General features: G+C 53.4%; 1 protein-coding gene across 1 annotated transcript in view; it reads right to left on the bottom strand.

Moving 5' to 3' along the window:
- Positions 1 to 62: 62 nt before the first annotated feature.
- Positions 63 to 19643, bottom strand: part of ARHGEF17 (Rho guanine nucleotide exchange factor 17) — a 58333-nt gene continuing 38752 nt past the window's right edge. The window contains exons 3-21 of the mRNA XM_030331146.1: positions 14093 to 14275; positions 11487 to 11603; positions 11168 to 11260; positions 10769 to 10945; positions 10388 to 10438; positions 10027 to 10136; positions 9836 to 9921; positions 7918 to 8036; positions 7316 to 7529; positions 6716 to 6789; positions 5922 to 6121; positions 5463 to 5761; positions 4687 to 4936; positions 4324 to 4410; positions 3939 to 4006; positions 3507 to 3655; positions 2880 to 3054; positions 2496 to 2765; positions 63 to 1594 (exon numbers count right to left, since the gene is read on the bottom strand). Of these exons, the coding sequence (XP_030187006.1) occupies positions 1398 to 1594; positions 2496 to 2765; positions 2880 to 3054; positions 3507 to 3655; positions 3939 to 4006; positions 4324 to 4410; positions 4687 to 4936; positions 5463 to 5761; positions 5922 to 6121; positions 6716 to 6789; positions 7316 to 7529; positions 7918 to 8036; positions 9836 to 9921; positions 10027 to 10136; positions 10388 to 10438; positions 10769 to 10945; positions 11168 to 11260; positions 11487 to 11603; positions 14093 to 14275 (2919 nt within the window). The 3' untranslated portion in view covers positions 63 to 1397. The remainder of the gene's footprint in view (positions 1595 to 2495; positions 2766 to 2879; positions 3055 to 3506; positions 3656 to 3938; positions 4007 to 4323; positions 4411 to 4686; positions 4937 to 5462; positions 5762 to 5921; positions 6122 to 6715; positions 6790 to 7315; positions 7530 to 7917; positions 8037 to 9835; positions 9922 to 10026; positions 10137 to 10387; positions 10439 to 10768; positions 10946 to 11167; positions 11261 to 11486; positions 11604 to 14092; positions 14276 to 19643) is intronic.

A 19643-nucleotide genomic window follows, 5' to 3' on the forward strand; every position in this document is an offset into this window, starting at 1 on the left:
TCAGATGGGGAGCCCCGAGGTTGCTGGCTGGAGGCCACTATGCCACTGATGGGGAGCAATCATTTGGTGTTTCTATTTATTGACTCTTTAAAATTCATCATCCAAGGAAAGTTAATACATGACTGTTTGGTAGCAAGAGAAACATAATCTAAGACCGCAATGACCCACGCACCCCAAACAAAAACAGAACCAAACAAACCCCATCTGAAACCAGACCTTTGGAGCTGTAGCTGAAGAAGCAAGGGGGCTGGGGGTCAGACTGGCTCCTGCAGTCCAGGGGGCAGAGAAGAGGCTGCCCTCAAGTGGTTCCCAGTTGAAAAGGCCATGTCCAGCCCCTCAGCTCTGGGCATTCTTCCTGGAGGGGCTGCCCTGGCAGGAAGGGTGTGAAGAGAGGGACTCAGTGGTCAGAGTGATGGGGCTCTTAGGCCCACACTCCTAAGGTGACCATACGTGCCAGTGCATGAGACACAGGGGCTGGGGAGGCAACTTTATGGAGAGCAGGGGCCCTTTCCTCTTCCCTGCTCAGGCCAGGAGAGAGCCTTGCCCACGTCCCCATCAGTGTTACCAAATTTGGAAATGACTAAAGGCACTGCCAAGAAGTTAGGAAATACCAAGGCCTGGGGAGGCCCCCAGATGGGAGTCACTGCCCCCAGCAGTCATCATCTTGTTCTGGACGACTGAGGGTACTTGGTCCTTGGCTCTGGATACTGGAGGGCAGCCCAATCAGGACAAGGCCGTGGAAAGTATATGTGAAGAGGCAATGTTTTAGTGCCCTGAACATGCAGTGTGCGTGTGTGTGTGTCTGTGTGTGCACACATGCGTGCAAGTATGTAATGGCGGGGGGATTGGTCCTTCCAGGAAGGCTTGCTTAGGGTCCTAGGTGGCCCCCAGAGCAGATATAGGGTTTTTTCCCTTCTGTTATTTCTTCAAATCACCCCCTGCCCAGGTCATTGCATAAATAAGTGCTTGGGAAGGTACACATCTAAAAAGGAACATAAATACTGTACATGGGAAAGGATTCTGCCCCAGCCCTCCCACTGTCCCCAGAAAACCCTCCAAATATTGCACATGGCCCTCCCTAGCCCCATGGGGTCCAGGCCCGGCTGTGTCTTTGGTAGAAGCTCCAGGGACAGAGGTCCTGGGCAGCCCACGTGCCCCCTACCCCACCCCAATCATGACTGGGAACACCGCAGCAGCCAGAGGGTTGGGAAAGGCCTTGGCCCACTGGCCAGCAGGTGTTCCATCAGTAATACTTCCTCAGGGATAGGAGGGAGCCCACACAGTCACAGGTGAGCCCCTGGTGGGACACTCCCAGTCAGAGTCTGCACGTGGGCTAGGAAGAGGCAAGCAGGTTGAGGGCAAGTGGGCGGGCAAGTCCTGGGCCACAGTGGACAGGGTCACACCCTCCATAGGAGGAGGTGGTTTGTGCTATCATCTCGGCCCACAGTCTCGCTGCTGCCACCACCCCCACTGCTGAGTCGGAAGTCCTCATAGCCGTCACCTCCACTGATAACCAGCATTTTAGGCCTGGCTGAGGCAGGTCCTCGGTGCCGAGGGGAGTCCCGGTGCTCCAGGGATGGAAGCTTCTCAGGGCCTTGGGAGTGGAGGGAGAGGATCCGTTAGCCTGGGGGCAACTGGTGGCTGTACTGTCCCCTAAAGGCCTGCACCCCAGAAGACAAGGAACAGAGACAGGTACACTTCCTGAGGGGATCCTACTTCCTGTTAGCCAAGAACTCCTTGTTTGAAAAGAAATGCCCACTTCTTGGCAGTCACACAACTTACCTCTATCTGTACTTTCTAGTCAAGAGCGGCATAGGTTCCCAGGGCCACACCACTTTCTCTGTTACTGCACATGTACTGTCCTCCTCATACCACTTCCTGCTTCCAACAGCCCTTTCTCGGCTAGGGAGCTTAGGTCTTCTCTGGACACAGACCACTCCTGCCCGAGGCTTCCCTGCTTCCCGATTCCCACTGCCACTTCCTCTTGGGAATATGGTTTCCTGCCCGGTCAAAGCAAGACTTGGCTAATTGTAGCCTCCTTGATGTACATCATTTCCTAATACATTTCACTTTCTAATTCTCATAGGCCACTTCTGTCTTATCTACCATTTGTGTTCTACTTACTGGTGCCATATCTATTTCCTGCTCTGCACATCACTTCCTGACTCCACTTTCTGCCCCAGACATCATCTCTAGTCCTCTTTCATCTCCTGTCATATACATCCCTTGCGGTGCCATAGTCTAATTCTTGGGTTATAGTTCTTACGGTTCACTCCCTGTTTACCGTGACACTTCTAGATAGAGTTTTACACACACACCCTATCCTAGGAGGTTTTATTTTGGGGTTTCTAGAGCCTATTTCCCGTCATATATGCCATTTCCAGCTCTGTATTACACTCTTCTTCCCTCTTAAACCTCTTCTGGCAGGACGGGGGAGTCTTAAGAGACTGAAGAGGATCCCAGGATCCCTGGATTGGTAGGATGCACAAACCTACCCGTGTCTGGGGGAGGTGGTGGGGTTGAGCAGAGCAGGTTGAAGCCGTCTGGCAGCTGGACTGCAGCCAAGAAGCGGACGTGGCCGGTGTGTCCCTGGCCTAGGCCAGCGGGGCTAAGGGGCGCTCGCGGGCAGCTGACGGTACTGGGCGAGGTGGGCATGGTGAGCACGACGCCGGCACTGGTGCCCACCCACAGCAGCTCTTCACACACCAACAACGCTGTGATCCTCAGGCAGGCAGCCTTGTGCTGCCGGATGATGGCGTCCGAGCCTAGGGTGCAAGAGAGACCAGAGCTGAGGCCGAATTCTCGCCCTGGCTCAGCTTCCTCAATGATGGGGCAGAAAGGCTCCAAGGGAAGGGGTAGTGGTGGACTGAGGTCAGTACCTGCCAGCATCCTGTGCACGGGAGGTGTGACGTCTACCTCTGCCAGCTGCTCAAAGGTGTCTGGATGGTAGAGACACACGTGGGCACTACCCTTCAATGTCACCCACACACCCAGGCTGGAGTCCACCATGCAAGCCACGCTGCGGCTGGAATCCTGCCCCACATAGAATGTGTGCTGGTTGGGGAGACAAGTAGAGTGCAGGTGGGTGACCGGCAGGCTTGCCTTCTCTGCCCCTTCCTGCCTTGTGCTTCACCAGTGCCCCCCTCACCCCTTACAGCTGCCACTAAACCTCTCCAGAAAGCCACCTGGACTGACAGCAAAGGCAGCCTTCCTCCTTGGTCTAGATGACCAACCTATCAAAGCTTGGCTTCACTGAAGCCCCGACTCAATCCTCAGAAATTCAAATGGAGCTGCCTTTCCCCATGAAACTCCATGACTCCATGATCAGAGAATTTTAGAGCTTGAAAGGTTTTCAGATCAATCATTGGGCTCTCCCTGGACAGATGGAGGCTTTCTTATTGCCCCTATGGTCTCATCTCTCACTTTCATGAGTCAGGCTCACCTCAAATCACCAATCGTGTCCCCACTCCCCCCCCCCCCCCCCCCGCCCCACTCCCCACTGCTACCTCCAGCTGCAGTGTGTCAGGGCTCAGGACAAGGATTCGGTTCTGGCAGCCACACCACAGACGCCCACCCACAGACACCATCTTGGTGATGGGGCTCCCCTGAGAACCCAGGGTCACTGACTTGAAGTTCTGGGGGTCCCAGAAATGGCCTGGAGTGGGAGTGGGATAAAGAAGACAGAGTAAATTCAGTCCACTATTGCATTACCCCCACACCCTGAAATGAAATGAAATGAAATGAAATGAAATGAAATGAAATGAAATGAAATGAAATGGTGCCCTCATTTATACACAAGGACACCAAGGCCGAGAGGGCCTGAGAGTTCCCCAAAGCCACATTTCAGACTCATGGCCCCAAGGCCCCACCTGTGCTCAGAAGACAGTGCCAACACCAGCAAGGGGCTCGTGGGGGGTGGGGGAGGGGTGGGTTCCCACCTGCTTCTCTTTGGTAGACCACAAGTTCTCCATTGGCCAGAGACACAAACACCTGGTTATTCAGATACCTAGGCAGGGAAAAGAAGGAGGAGTCAGGGGTTTCAGGAGGCCAGAGGAGGTTACCTTGGGCCAAAGCATCGTAGACAGAATGGCTATGGTTCCCGAGAAACCACCCCTTCCAGGCAGGGAAGCCTGAGGCTAGGAAGGGGTAGGATTGGCTCATAGTCAAAGAGTATGTGAAAGGCACAGCTAGCCTAGGGCCAAGCCCCTGGCGTCCAGCCTCCACAGAAAGGAGGGGCCAGTCGAGCAGGGAGACCTGGGTGAACAGCAGGAAACCTGCATGTGTAGAAGGGTCTGGACTAGGAGGACTACCCAAGGGCCTTACAGGATGCAGGTCACAGAGGCCGCATGCTGAAGCTTCATGCTGTTCCTGCGATCACGGATGCTGTCGGAGGACTGGTACACGTGGACACTGTGGATCAGGGGTGTGCACCTGTGACAAATGCTTGCACACACCAGCCCCTGAAGTATCCCTCCACCTCTGTCTCCCCCCCCCCCATCTCCTTCCTGCCGGGTGCCTGCCCAAAGCACTGAGATCCAAGAGCCGCCCTATGGACCTCAGACTCACTGGCAGCCCTGGCTGCCAGTACTCCTGAGGTCTGACCCAAAGCCCTCCTGCTTCCACTTCAGGATACCACATGATTTCCAAAGCAGAGCTCAGTGTCCCCAGCCCCTCTCCTGACCTTACCAGCCATCCTCAGTGCCCAGCCACACAGAGCTCTGGTAGGCCTCAGGGTCAACGCTCAGCAGGTCCTCAAGGCTGCCCCGGGTAAAGGAGCCACGGCTGGAGCGGCGAAGGGCTCTCCCATCCATTGGGCTGGTACTGCAGGGACCGCCAGGTCCAAAGGAGCCAGACAGTGGCAGGAAGCCAGGCTCCTGCTCTTCCTCTGAACTGGTCGTCTCTGCCGTGGCCTCCTTGGAGCTTGGGGTCTCCTCATCTGAGGGAGACAAAGGTCTCTGCCTCCATTCCACCTCTGCCAGGCCCAAACCTGGTATCTTTCTAGATCTCCATCTCTCCTCAGTGCATCCCTTCTGGCCATGTCCCTCTTGAGGGCCTTCCATAGCTGTTCTCCTGTCCCGGCAGCCTCTGCATAGCTCAGGCCTTGTCATTCTGCTCACTGACAGTCTAGTGCTACAGGCTGCTAGCCCTAAGCTGTCCCACTCCAATCCACCAGCACATGGTGGACAGGGGGATCGGCCATTCTACCCCCTACTCCATCTTCCCTACTTGACCGAGCATTTCATGATGTGTAGGATCTGGCCTGACTGTCCTACTGCCCTTGGGTCTTTGGTGTCACAGCCCCCGCCCACCTCGCTGGCTCCCACTGCTCTGCATGCTGACCTCCTGAGACTTGAATCCACGCCTTTGCCTATGCTGGTCCCTCCTCACCCATCAGTACCTGCTGTGCTGCCCCCTCCTCTGCGCAGTCCACCCTGCCTGACAGCCCCAAACTGGGCACTCACTGCCAAAGCTAGAGGAGATAGTGGACCGGCTGGCTTGGCTCTGCAGGGTTCCCGAGGGGCTGGGCGAAGACTCATCATCAGAGTCGCTGTCAAAGGGCACCAATTCTGGGCGAGTGTCCCCTTCGGCGGGGCCTGGTGCCATCTCCAGCCCCGAACCTGCAATGGAGATGTGCAGGCAGGGCTGGGGCCCTGGCTCTGCCAGCGTCGCTGCTTCTTCGTCCGCAGCCTCAACGTCCAGTTCTGGACCGGGGGTCTCCAGTGCCGTCTCTGGGGGACTCCTCAGTGAGGCAGGCTGGTCCCTGTGAGATGTAGAAGCAGGGATGAGAACCTCCAGGAGCCAAGGCCCTGCCCCACTGGTCCACAAGCCCACTAGGCCCAACCCCATCCACACCTGCAGCCACGTAGGGGTAAAGGACAGGGACTCTGGCCTGCTGGCCCGCGCACAGCCCCAGGCCTCACCTATGGCTGCGGCGCTGCAGGCCGGGCACCGCCCCAATGCAGAGGATGCGGGCGGAGCAGACGGCGATGCAAGCCTCCACGTCGGGCTCAGCACGCAGGCTCAGCAGGCATACCTGGCCCACGTAGCCATCGCTGTTGCACACCCACACTTCGGGCATGGGCTCGGGACAGCTGCTCAGGGTCGGAGCTGCACACGAGAACTGCAGAAGACACCAATGGACAGGGTGAATGAAGGAATTATTGCCAACTTTCCAGGCTGACCAGCAGAATGGAGGGAGGTGGCCCTGCGTGGGTGTGCGTGAATTCCCAGTACACCCCTCTGAGTACACGTGCGCGTGCACACACACACACACACACACACACACACATGTGATATTCTACACATCAAATGCACGTATGCCTGTGTGATAGAAGTATCATCCATTCATGTACACATACATCCATGCACATATAAACCCCAAATATGCTCACATATCTATGTGGGTAACAAATGTGAAAAATAGTAACCTCTGTCCATAGGTAGGCAAACTCATACAAGCACATAAATTAGACAGCTTCATGCTAATCACATAGCCTTTGTCCCCATGCACACATATAGACATGCATGGCCATACCTATATCCGTGTGACACATATACAGTATTCACATGCATGTGCAGAATTGTAGGCCCCAAGACACAGAGGGCAACCACAATGTTCAAGGCATGTACATAACGTTGTACACAAAACAAAAACACATGAACATGTGCTGGCTTTGAATACGTGCACCCACGTGACCCAGGCACATACACGTACCTGCATGCCACTGCGGGTTTTCATGATGGGGATGGCCTTCAGGAACTCAGGGTCTAGACAGCTTTTGCTGGATGCTGTAGGGAGATGGACAAAAAGACACTGCTTAGCATCCACCTCACTTTTGCTCATTTCCCTTCCTCCCCTGCTCCTCGGGGTCTCTCAAGGGAGAATGAGGGGGCTGTAGGATATGTCCTGCTTGTCCCTGGCCTCAATTTTCCCATCTGTACAATGTGGGAGGTAGACCTAGAGGTCCCTAAGGATCTTCTAAGCCATGGACCCTGATGAATAGCTTTCCCTGATCTAGGCCTGCTCAGAGTGTATGTATGTAGGGCACAGGAAGAGGGGTCCTGGCATCCACTCCCACAGTAGCGCCCCACCCTAAGCTCACCCTATCCATGGAATTCCCTCCCTGCCGGGGAGGCCCTGGAAAAGTCCCACATTTCTCTGCAGGAGTCTCAGTCCACCCTCCCACCAGCAGGCACTGAAGCACAGAACACAGCAGTCTTGGGACTTCTGGCTCCTGATCTCACAGACTGCTGCAAGGTACTGCCCACTGCCTGGGGGTGCTGGGAGGAGGACGCCAGCATGGGCCTGGCTTACCCAGCTTCCTCTTGGCTTCATCAAACGCCTGCTCAAAGCCGAGGCGGGCGTCAGGGTGGGGGAACTCGAAGATGAAGGAGTCAGTGCCCTCAGGCCTCGTGGTACACAGCTCCAGCTTGGTAGGGGGGAAGGAAAGCGCGTAGCACAGCGCCTGCTTCTCTGACAGGTCCCGGTGCATGGCAGCTGAAAGGTCCCGCAGCGCTTCGTCCAGGCTCTGCCGGGAGGGGACCCAGGCCTCAGGCCCTGACATCTCCCCACAGCCTACTTCTGCCCTGGGAATGCCAGTGGGGACCTGCCTCTCCCCTCAGACAGAAAATGGGACTCTGTCTCCACCCCCTGGAGGACGTAGCCTGGATTCTCCCCCAACAGACATGATGGGTCCTCTCTCCTCCCTCAGCTAGGGACGGAGGTGTATCTCCACCCTCAGGCCTAGAACACATCACTTCCCTCAGCTGGGGTGAGGCTGTATTTCCCCCTTCCAATAAGTGACAAAGATGACTGACCTCTTCCTCAGGCAAATGAAAAGGCTGCTCTCTCTCCCTCAGTAGGGTCTGGGAACCCCCGCTGCCCCATTCCCCCAGCCTCAGACAGAGGGCACAGACCTGGTGGGGGAAACCAAGGTTCTCAGAAAGCTTGCTCATCTGGCCCAGAGTGGTCAGGTCCTCGTCTAGGCGGCTGATAGCCTTCTGGATGTTCTCCCGATTGGTGGCTTGGGACGCCCCTGGTGGGAATAGAGGAGGGCCATGGGCAGATACAGAGGCAGACAAGGTCAGGCGTGGACAGACACTCTTCTCCTCCCTCACAGTCTGCAGTTCAGCATGGGGAGTGGCCTGCCAAGCTGAGCGCTTGTAAGCCCCAAGACCCCAGGAACAAAGGCAGCTCTCAGGGAAACCGCAGGCCTAGGAACAGGGAAGTGGGCCTGATTCAGAGCCACTTGGCCCAGGGTGCTGGTCCCTTGGAGAACTCCCTGGAAGAGCACAAAGAATAAACAGCAGGCGGCTCTGCAGCTTATGCAGGCTCCTGCTGACACGGGAAGCCACGGTGGTGTGGTGTAGCCTCCACAGGGGAGTCAGCCGGGCAGCCAGAGCCTCAGGCGCTCAAATCTGCTGACCAAGGGACTCAATTCCCCCACAAAGAAGGGAAAATGAGCTGATGCCCTGGATTTCTCTAGTCCTATCCCATACCTGACCAGGGCCAAGTAGCAGGCCCCACAGGCCAACTCAGCATCCCCACACCCTGCACTGCCTGGCTGGGGGTGTATACCCTGGACCAGTAACCCACAAATAGGCAGAGTAGACAGCAGTGCAGTGTTTTAGAAAAGCTGAGGCTTGGGTTTTCTCCTTCTTCTTTTTTTTTTTTTTAAGTTTGTTTATTTGCGGGGGGTGGGGGGGGGACAAGGAGCAGAGAGACAGAGGGAAAGAGAATCCCAACAGGCTCCACAACGGCAGCACAGAGCCTGACACGGGGCTGTCTCACAAACCACGAGATCATGAAGTGAGCCGAAACTAAGGGTCGAATACTTAACCAACTGAGCAGCCCGGGCACACCTCTCCTACTCCTTCTGAAGGAAGCTGTCTCCCCATAACCCTCATTGCCAGGATAGCTGTGTTTTCTTCCATATGACCCTGCCCCTCTCTAGCCATACTTGACTGAATCAGAAGTAGACACCTAACCTAGTCATTTTATCAACTGGCCTGTGTTCCAGTGAGAAGAGACAAACGGGACCGATAATCAGCTTGTATCCCTACACAGGAGCCCACATGAGGCAGGCCTGGGTTCACCCCGGGGGCCACCTCGGGTGAGCCTAGGGGCAGAGCCTGGACCTGAACTGACTGCCAGCCCAGAGGTGCCCACGCCACCATCCCAGACCAACCATCCCCCTCAAGGGGACTTGCGGATCCTGGAGCAGCTAGGGAGAAAGGCCATGATGCAGAACAGGCCATGAAGGAACACAGGAGTTAGAAGGAAGGAGGAAGCAGAGAAAGCTGAGAGCAGTGAGAACAGGAAGAACCACAGAGAGACAGACAGATGGAGACACAGACACACATGTACACACAGCAGGAGGAGCAGCTCTTTGAAACCACCTCAGCTCCTGACAGCCTCTGCCCCAAACAACACAGATCTTTCCAACCAGCCTTGTGCTTGGACTGACTTGAGTGAGGCCCTGCTCCCTGGGAGTGAAACTGCTGGACCAGAACAGTGTGTCATCACCTAAGGGGATGCTCGTGCGGTGGTCAGTGGCTGGTGGAGGGCACGTCTGTGGCCTCTGCACTGCTCCAGCCTAGGTTAGGTCCCTGCCCAGTCAAAGGTGATCTGCACGGATGGGTCTGGTGTGGTTCTGTGGGGGACAAACCCATCCTACATGCAACCCGCCTTCTACTGGATGGGAAAGTGAGGCCCCAAAGCAGAAAAGCAGATGGATAGGCAGCCAGTCTGGCCACGGCTCAAACCCTCCAGGAGGGCTTCTTAGAGGAGGACCCCAACACCCAGAAGCCCTGGGCAGGCCTGGGCCAGCCCCACCTTTGATTATGTCCGCATCTTCCAGTGGCAGCTTCCACAGCAGCTTGTACTTGCTGGCCGTGTCAATGACGCTGGCTGCCGTGTACCTGTGGGGAGCCAATGGGGTGCTCTGGCCTGGGCAGCGGAGTGGGGCCCAGGGAGGGACAACTGCTCCCCCCATGCCAGAGCCCAGCCCCACCCCAGCCACTCACAGGCTCATGGAGCTACGCCGCAGGGAGCCTGACTTCCGCTTTAAGGTGGTGCAGACAATGAGGTCCGTGAACAGGAAGAGGGACCGGTCCTTCTTGCCACCAACTGCCTTCTGTGGGGCCCGAGGCAGGACTCAGGCCCAGAGGCCCACCCTCCTGCCCACAGTGCCCAAGGGGACAGCCAGGCCCACAGAGGGGTGAGGGCTCTGCCCCTGATTCCCAGAGGCAGAGGCAGAGTTGGGACTCGACCCGGGACTCCTGTTGTGGGGAAGAGCAGGCAGGCCCATGGGCGGCAGGTATGAGCAGGAGTACGAACAAAGTGGGGAGATGGGAACAGGTGGGTAGACAACGGGTCACTTCTTACCACTTCAATGACCATCTCCTGCCTTAGGAACCGCCGCAGAGGGGCTTGGAGCTGTGGGGCAGGAGAGACAACGCATCTTGATGGCCAATTCTTAATTCCATCTCCTTCCTAGACCCTGGCGACCCCTTGGTCCCACTCCATGTGCCAGGCCATAGAAGCACATCCCATCCCTCCTCCTGATGCTGTGCCGTCAGGCCACAGGACATGTGGCCAGAGACCGGCATGGAAGAGGACATGGACTTGGACAAAGATGTGTGGGGACGCTGGTAGACAGGGACGCAAACACACTGCAGACACTGCTGTGGATGTGGACGTGACCATGATGACCTCAGGTGACCACAGACGGGAACAAAGGCATGGGTGGAGTGGGATGGCACTCACATCCTCCATGCCCTCGATGTGAGCCTCAATCTCCTGCAGCACACGGGCATGACGCTCTGCCTCCTCGGCACTCCGCACACCCTTGTTGATGCGTTCAGCCACCTGTTTGATGTTCCGCTGAGCATCCAGCAGGAGCGGGTGGTCTGGGTGGTCCTCAGGTGTGTGCTTCAGGAGGTCCTGGGGTAGGAATGAGGACCAGACCCCTGCTTAGCTGCCCCTGTCAGGCCCTGGGGCCCACACCGACTGCTGGACTCGGAGGGACTATAGGTGGATTCCAGAGAGGACTTATTTTCCTACCCAACCCCTGGGGACTCTGATGCCAGGCTCGACCAAGTGGGGGCCTCAGAGCCCCCTGCATCCTCCAGGCCTTGCCTCCCTGCCCACGGACCCCATGCCCACCTTCACCAGAAGCTCATAGCGTGGGATCCGCTGTACAGGCTTGATCATGAGGTCAGATAATGCCTGCTTCTCCTTGTTCTCACGCATGCTTTGCTGAAACCAGAAACAAGGTGGATGGGTACCCAGGTGAGGAATGTCATGCAAACAAGGGAATGTCCAGGGATGGGTCCCCAGCCAGCCCCTCCAGGCCAGCCCAAGAGCAAAGGCTGACCCACATACTAAGGCTGTGGTGCCCAGGCTGGGAGCTCTTGGGCAATCCCCCACCAAAGCTAGTCCACGAGGAGGGTCATGTCCATCCCCCTGAGCTAGCCCACAGTACCTCCAGGAACTTGAGAAAGGCAGGCCTCGCTTCCTTGGCCACACGCACAGCATCCTTTGCATTGAGAAAGTTATCAATGTAGGCAGAATATATGTTGACCAGGACGTCTTTGGAGAACTGTGGGTGAAGAGGCAGGTTGTGGACCTTCAAGGTATCTCTTATTCCACCTCACCCTGTCCTGGTTTCCAATGATTCACAAGCCAACATCCTTTCCCTCCAACTGGACATAATATGGTCTCTAAGGGCTTGGACATTTGCTCCTACGTCGTGTGAACATGTTGTAGGTGCGACTGGTCAGGTGTGTGCATATACCTGCACACACATGTGTGCATTACCTATGGTTTGCATGTCATGGATGTACATTTGCCTAGATGTGTCCTGCCAGGACACCACACCAGGTTCTCCCATTTCCAACTGGGCATTTCCATCCTGGGTCTCCAACCCCACCAAGTCCAGCCAGGCAGGTCTCCTTCCTCACTGTCCTCTGAGTGACACAGACTCATTCCACCTGCCTGGCCTTTGCTCATGTAATTCCCTTCACCAGAATGCCCTTCCTGCACCCAAATCTCACCCACCCTCAGCGTTAGGCTCCAACTGTGCCTCCTCCAGGAAGCATTCCCTGCCCTGACTAGGGCTCTTCCTGGAACTATACCTGGCCTCTGGCCTCCCTTGATCTCCCAGGACAAGTCTCCTCTCTGCAAAGAGATAGGTACACCCATTCCATCCAGTAAAGCCCTGCTCAGGGCAGGCACACAGCTGGTGGCTAATACCCACTGGCCAGATGACAGCTGGGCTAAATGTGAAAGTTCTTGGTCAGAAGCCCTGGCTAGGAGTTGGGACATCCCAGTTCCTGTCTCAGCTGCACCATGGATGGACTAGGTGACCTGTGGTGGTATTTGTTTCTGGCCCCTCTGGGCCTACAAATCCCTGTGTCTCTGAGGTGCTGACTGTCCTCCTCCCCAACCCCGGGTGTACTACAGGGCACAGGCTGAAGCAACCTGGAGAGGAAGACAGCCCCTAGCCCCTACCCCCTACCCCATCCTGGCACAGAGCATTCTCTGCTGACCCCTCCCTGGGGCCAGGGCTTCTGCTCCAGTCAGACCCTGGTCAGCATCACAGTCCAGACAGCGGAGGAACCTGGTGACACTGAGGGTAGTGATAGCCTAGAGATGTCAGCACTCAACTGGGGTCCCATCACTGCTGGGCCAAGGTTCCTGCCACATCAGTTCCAGGTCAGCAGGCACCTTCTAAGACCTTCTTAGGCACAGGCCCACCCACATCATCACAAACACATGAAAAAACACCCACATCTTATAAAAATAGGTAATATATTTTTTTTGTTAGTACAATTCTTGGAAGGATTTTTACAATTCTGCTTTTGAAATTATTTTGCTCTGAATAACCATTTAGTTTGTGTTTGGCTACGATTTATCAGTCATCATCATGCATTCTTGGGAATTCTGGCAAAATAACAAAATGTAACTTAAGTTTTTTCAAATGTAAGTTCGTATAAATGAATACTAAATTTAACAATGAAAGAAAATGGCATGTTATGGTTTTATAGACATTGAATTAAATGTTTATTAGTTTTACTTTTTTCTAAGTTTATTTATTTATTTTGAGAGAGAGAGAGAGAGAGTAAGCCGGGGGGGGGGGGGCGCAGAGAGAGAATCCTACATTGGGATTCGAACTGAAGAACCGTGACATCATGACCTGAGCCGAAATTTAGGGCTGGATGCTTTACCAACTGAGCCACCCAGGTGTGCCTATCAGCTTTGCTTTTACAGTTCTTTTTGAATTTTGAAGCTAGTACCTTTTCTAAGGTCCCAGTCACTATTGTAGGATTCTGAAAAGCTCCCAGGCAGAAGTCTGCTTGTGGTGAAAGGGAGCACAGGGTGGGGTAGAGTGTGGACGCTGGAGCCATATTTCCTGGAGTTGAATCTTCCACCACTTACTAACTGTGACTTTGATTGGTCACTTTTATCTATGCCACAGAGTCAACTTTGAACTCGAGGGAATAACTGCACCTTTCTCTTACACTTATGGATATACATAACATATTTAAACTTTTATTTTTAAGTAGGCTCTATGCCCAATGTGGGGCTCAAACTTATGACCCTGAGATCGAGAGTCCCATGCTCTGCCGACTGAACCAGCCAGGAGCCCCCTATAACATATTTAGAATAATGGCTAGCACCCAGGTGCCAAGTAGTTAGCTATTCCTATTAAAATGCCTGATGGAAAAAAGGGCTAGTTACCGTAAGGGTTGAGGTCAATATCAGCATCCACTGGAGGTCTAAATCAGTGTCAGCACCAATTCAGGTGCTGTAACCAGAGTTGGGTCCAGGATCAGAATCAGTATCTGGATGGGGTTGGGGTCCATGCCAGAGTCCAGCCAAGCTCTGGGGTTGGGCAGTGTCTAGATTCAGGTCAACCCGGAGGCTGCAGTCAGTGCCAGTGTCTGCTCAAGTTCTGGTATTGGATTTGGGATCAGGGTCAGTGTTCAGATGGAGTGCGTGTGGGTGAGGGGTCCATGGCAGCAGCAGCCCCTTCCAGGAGGGGCCCAAGCTTGTGAGCACTGCTGCATGGGTAGCAGGGCCACTCACCGACTGGACAAGCAGGTCTCCCACCTTCTGCTGGGCATGCCAGGTCTGCACACAGTGCCGCACCTGCTCTAGGAACTGCTCATGGTGCTCCAGGAGCTCAGGGATCTGGTCGAAGATCTCGTCCACCAGCGACGGGTCACACAGCAAGGAGTTCTCTGGCTGCTTTAGTGGCTGCATGTAGCCCTGGGGGACCCACAGGGTCAGTACAAGTACCCTCAGAGGGATGATAGCCCAACCCACCAGTACAGGTGCAAAGGAAATCTCCTGGGTCTATAACTCAGTGGCCATGCCTCCTGGATCTTCCTCATTAGACTCAGAGCTCTAGGAGGAAGACAGGAAGACCTATCCCCATGCCCCTCACTGTGCAGCCCAGGGCCTGACATAAGATGGGGGTAAGTAGGCTCAGGAAAGTTAGCTGGATGCATGAACAAACAGAGCTTGGAGTGAGGAAAGCAAGAAGACTGGGCTCCTGGGAGACCCCCACACACCAACTCAGCAAATATTTTATTGAGCACTCACTATGTGCCAGGCACCGTTCTAAGAACTGGGAGACAGCAGTGAACAAGGAAGACCAAATTCCCTGCCCTAACAGAGCTTACAATCTAGTCAGATCAAACACACAAATAAAAGAAATAAACAAAAATAAACCACATTTCATAAACTCTTCAAGGAATTTCTGCCAATTATTATATGCCATCTATTATAGGATGAACTTGGATTTCAGAGATGTTAAAAGGTGAAGGATGCATCTTAGAATCAATTACATGTAGAAAGTCAAAAACGAGAAGTGCTGCCAGGAAAATGAAGCAAGGAGGGGCATGGGAGGCCTTTAGTGCCACTATCTGAGCACGTTCTCATAGTTTTCAGATCTACCAGTCAGTCTGATTAAAACTATTTTTCACCTCAAATCAGTGGTATTTCCTGAGAATGCACAGCCCTGCTTAGCAGCAGGCGTGCTCATGGAGACGTCGCCCTCTACTGGCCCAAACTATCACTACAAACCAAAGAACTGAGGATGCTTGAAGAAGTAATGCAATGTTGCAGTAAAATTTATATTAAACATTAAGAAAAATTGGCTTGTTTTATAAAACAGCCCTGAAAAACTAAAGCTCAACAGAATCCTCTAGTCTGGTTGGGCATTCTTTTTTTTTTAATTTTTTTTAACATTTATTTATTATTGAGAGACAGAGAGAGAGCATGAGCAGGGGAGGGGCAGAGAGAGAGGGAGACACAGAATCTGAAGCAGGCTCCAGGCTCCGAGCTGTCAGCACAGAGCCCGACGTGGGGCTCAAACCCACAGACCGCGAGATCATGACCTGAGCTGAAGTCAGCCGCCTAACTGACTGAGCCACCCAGGTGCCCCCTGGTTGGGCATTCTTAAAAGGTCGGGAGGTGATGGTGAGGAGGCAGGCAGGCTGCCTCCCTCTTACAGCTCCTAGGCCAGTCTGAGCCAGGGCCTTCTCTGTGGCAGGGGCTGTTGCCCCACAAGGAGAGGAGCTAAGCCGCTCATGTCTGGATCCTAGTGCCCCACACAGAAGCAGGCACACGGTGGGAGGAAAGAATAAACTGATATAGATGCTCCTAGGAGCCAACACCTGCACCCACTCATCACATACTTGCTGAGCAACTACTGAGTGTCCGGACTTCTAAGCACCAGACAGCCCTGAGGGCAGACAAAAGTCCCTGTGCTTGTGGAGCTAACACTTCAGTGGAGGGAGGCAGAAAAGAAGCACCATAAAATAACAAAATTATTACACAGGATGTCACAAGGCAGTAAGTATTGTGAGGGAAACAAGACAGGGGCAGGAGTGCTGGGAGAAGGGGGCTGGGTCAGGGAAAGTGGGGTTTGTTAGCTGGGAATTTGGGGGTTAAAGAAAGACTCAAAGGGTGAGGGTGACACTGAAGAAAGATTTAATCTTAAGACTTGGGTTCAAATCCCATCTCCTTCTGGCTATTACCCTTGGTGTTTAACTCCTTCATTTTAAACTCCTGGCCTATACCCGAAACTTATGTCACATAGTGTGTCAACTATACTTCAATTACAAAAAAGAAAAGAAAAGAAAAGAAAAGAAAAGAAAAGAAAAGAAAAGAAAAGAAAAGAAAAGAAAAGAAAAAAAAAAGAGGCCCCTGACCTGCAGGAACAATACCAATCAATTTGGGGGGCAGTGGTCACTGCGAGAGAACACTAGGGCTGTGGAGTCCAATCTCAGTTTGAATTGAATACCACCTATGCTCAGGCAGTGCAGACTAGCTGGTGAGAGAAAGCGCCCTACAGTCAGGGTGTCAGGGATTCAACCCAGGCTATGGCACTTCCTGGCTCTCTGACCTTGAACAATTACTATACTTCTCTGTGTCTCAAGTTCATCCTCTGTAAAATGAAGGTTATAATGAGATTTATATGATTTAAGTTATGTAAAGTGCACATATTAAGCACTCAATACATGTCAGCTCTTAACATCACTATTTGTTGGTGTCCCACAGAAATCCTTAGGCTCAAAGCTAATCCCCAACGAGCTGGTATTTGGAGGTGGGGTCTTTGGGAGGTGAGCAGGTCATGTGGGTGAAGCCCTCATGAATGGTATTTGTGCCCTTATAAAAGAGGCCCCAGAGAGCTCCCTTGGCCCTTTCACCATGGAGGACACAGTGAAAAGATGGCCATCTATGACTATGAACCAAGAAGCAGGTCCTCACCAGACACCAAATCTGCTAGCACCTTGATCTTGGACTTCCCAGCCTCCAAAACTTTGAAAACTGAATCTGTATTTGTTTAAGCCACTCAGTCTACGGAATTTTTGTTCTAGCAGCCCAAATGGACTAGACTACCACTTAAGAGACGGATGACCCTGGGCAGGTTTCTTAACCTCTCTGAGCCTTCATTTCCTCCTATGAAGAGGGAGTTATGATATCTACCTCACAACGCTAATGCAAGGATTAAATGTGATTTTATACACACACACTCACATGTACACACACAGATTTGCCAGGCAGTATGCTAAATTATACGTGCATCTTTCTTGTAATCTGCACTCAAGGTAGGTACTATTATTATTCCCACTCTGCAGACAAGGAAGCTGAAGCAGAGACTGGTTATGTAACCTGCTCCAGGCCACATGGCCGGGTAAGAGGTAGCGCCAGGTCTGAACACTGGTGGCCTGGCTTGGACCTCAGTCCTTCCTTCCGACACACCAGGGCTGCCTTGAGTGACAGTCTTTGGGTTCAGCTGACACTCTCCTGACCATCTCCATCCCTGGCCATGAACACTCTCAATTTGGCCTCCTCAGAACTACCCTCCCTTGGCTCTTCCACCTGCAGGTTCCGCAAGCCTCCGCGCACGGCCAGGCATACCCAAGCCCCGTCGGCTTCCTGTCTGTGAACAAGGCATGAGCAGCCTCATTACCTTTTAATCTTTGCACTGGGACATGGGTATGATTAGTCACGTTTTGTACACAAAAACACCAAGGCTCAGAGAAGCGAGTGATTAGGCTAGCATCACCCAGCAGGGAAACAAGTGACTCAAACTCTGGACTGCTTGACCCCAATGCCTTTAGCTCCTACCTAAAGGACAACAAAGGACCGCCCCCCCCCCACCGCCAGACTCATGCGTGACTATGGCCGCCTGGCAGCCAGGGGCAACCTCTTAAAGATAGCATTCTGGTTGTGTCCCTTCTGTGACTTCCATGTGCTTACAATAAAGCCCAGCTCTTCTGCAGCAGCCACAGTGACCACCTGTCCACCGCTAACCACTCTGGGTTTCTTCCAGCCCCCTGGCCTTTGTTCCTGCTGTACCCTCTGCCAGAATGATCCCCTCCGGGCTCTCCCCCTACTTAGCTCTTACCTACCCTTCAGGTCTCAGCTAAATACCCCAACCTCAGAGAAGCCCTCCCTGGCCTCTGACACCAGGGCAGGCCCCCATTCTGTGTTCTCATCTTTCTGTGCACTTTTTTTTTAACATATAAAAGCAATGTATTTTTTGTGTGGCAAAACGTACATCATAAAATTTGCCATTTTAATCATTTTTAAACGTACAGCTTGGTATACTCACATTAAATACGTTCATGTGGTTGTGGAAGCATCATCACCATCCATCTCCAGAACTTTCTACTCTTCCCCAACCACAACTATATACCCATTAAACATGAACTCCCCAATTCCTCTCTCCCAGCTCCTGGCAACCACTGTTCTATGTTTCTCTCTCTATGAATTTGACTACTCTAGGTCCCTCATGTAAGTGGAATCATACAGTTTTTGCCCTTTTGTGACTGGTTTATTTCATTTAGCATAACGTTCCAAAGGTTCGTCCAGATTGTGGTGTGTGTCAAAATTTCTTTCTGGATGAACAATATTCAGTTTTTCCAGACACACTTTCCATGCGTTTTTGCACCCTCATTTGTCCTCACATATGGTTTGTCAGTCCAGGAGACAGGACCTGATCACTCATGCTCACTGCCGAACCCTCACAGAGAACATTACCTGCACCCGGAAGATGCTTGTTGCGGATTTGTGGAGTAAACGAATGAACACTCTGGATGTTTCCAGGGCTCTACCTTCGACCCTTTGTTCTCACTCTACTTAGGTGGCTTGAGTAAATTTGTCCTCAACAGTGCCTACCAGGCCCTACTTCAGCTCAGATCCAGGTTCTCTGTCCTAGGCCTCAGACCCTCATATGCATCCTGGCTCCAGGGCCTTTCCACATCTGAACCTGAACTTGCCATCTTGCCCCACCTTTCACAGGTGGAGTTCCTATAGTGCTTCAGTCACCCAGACCGGGAGCCCAGGTCTCATCCTGGGCTTCCCCACCTTGCCCCTCACAACCAACCACTTACCATGCCTGGCCTGACCACTCCACTTCCTGAATGTCTGTCCCCAACTCTCCCTCCCTGTTGCCTCTGCCTGGGTCCTGGCCTCTCCTCCCCCACCCACCTTCAGTGGCCTTGGCCTCCTCTTCCGCTGCCCACCTTCCTAGGAGTCAGAAAGATGTTGTAAAGTATGAGTCAGGCTATATGCCGCCCCTGCTCAAAGCCCTTCACTGATTCTCCAGGGCCCCTGGTAGAGCCCAAACCTTCTTCCTGGTATGCAAGGTCCTTACCATGTGGCCCCTGCTGGCTCCCCCAGCATCACCATAGGACCAACCCTCTGTGCTCTGTGCCAGCCACATGGACCTCCAAAAGTGCAGGCCTCTCCTACTCAACTCTGCACAAGCTGTTCCTGGTGCCGAGAAGACAGGTCAGGAAGAAGCTAGCACCTCCTCCAGGGAAAATTCCCTGACCCCATGCCTCACAGGTGCTCTCTCAATGCTTTCACAGTGACCATATACTCAGCTATGTCCCCGACAGGACTATGAGCTCCTGTGGCAGTGGCTTGTCTCTCTTATTCGCCCCTGTGCTGCCTACACCTGGAACAGGACCTGGCACACAACAGGTGCTCAACATTTTATTCCATTCAACAAATATTTTCCCAATCAATGAACAAAATGGAAGGAGGGACACTGGGGGTGGGTCACAGATCTAAGCTCAGGCACCAGGGCTGCCAGAGGTAGGTGGCAGAACAGTAA

The sequence above is a fragment of the Lynx canadensis genome, chromosome D1 (genome assembly GCF_007474595.2).
Source record: "Lynx canadensis isolate LIC74 chromosome D1, mLynCan4.pri.v2, whole genome shotgun sequence".
NCBI classification, from domain to species: domain Eukaryota; kingdom Metazoa; phylum Chordata; class Mammalia; order Carnivora; family Felidae; genus Lynx; species Lynx canadensis.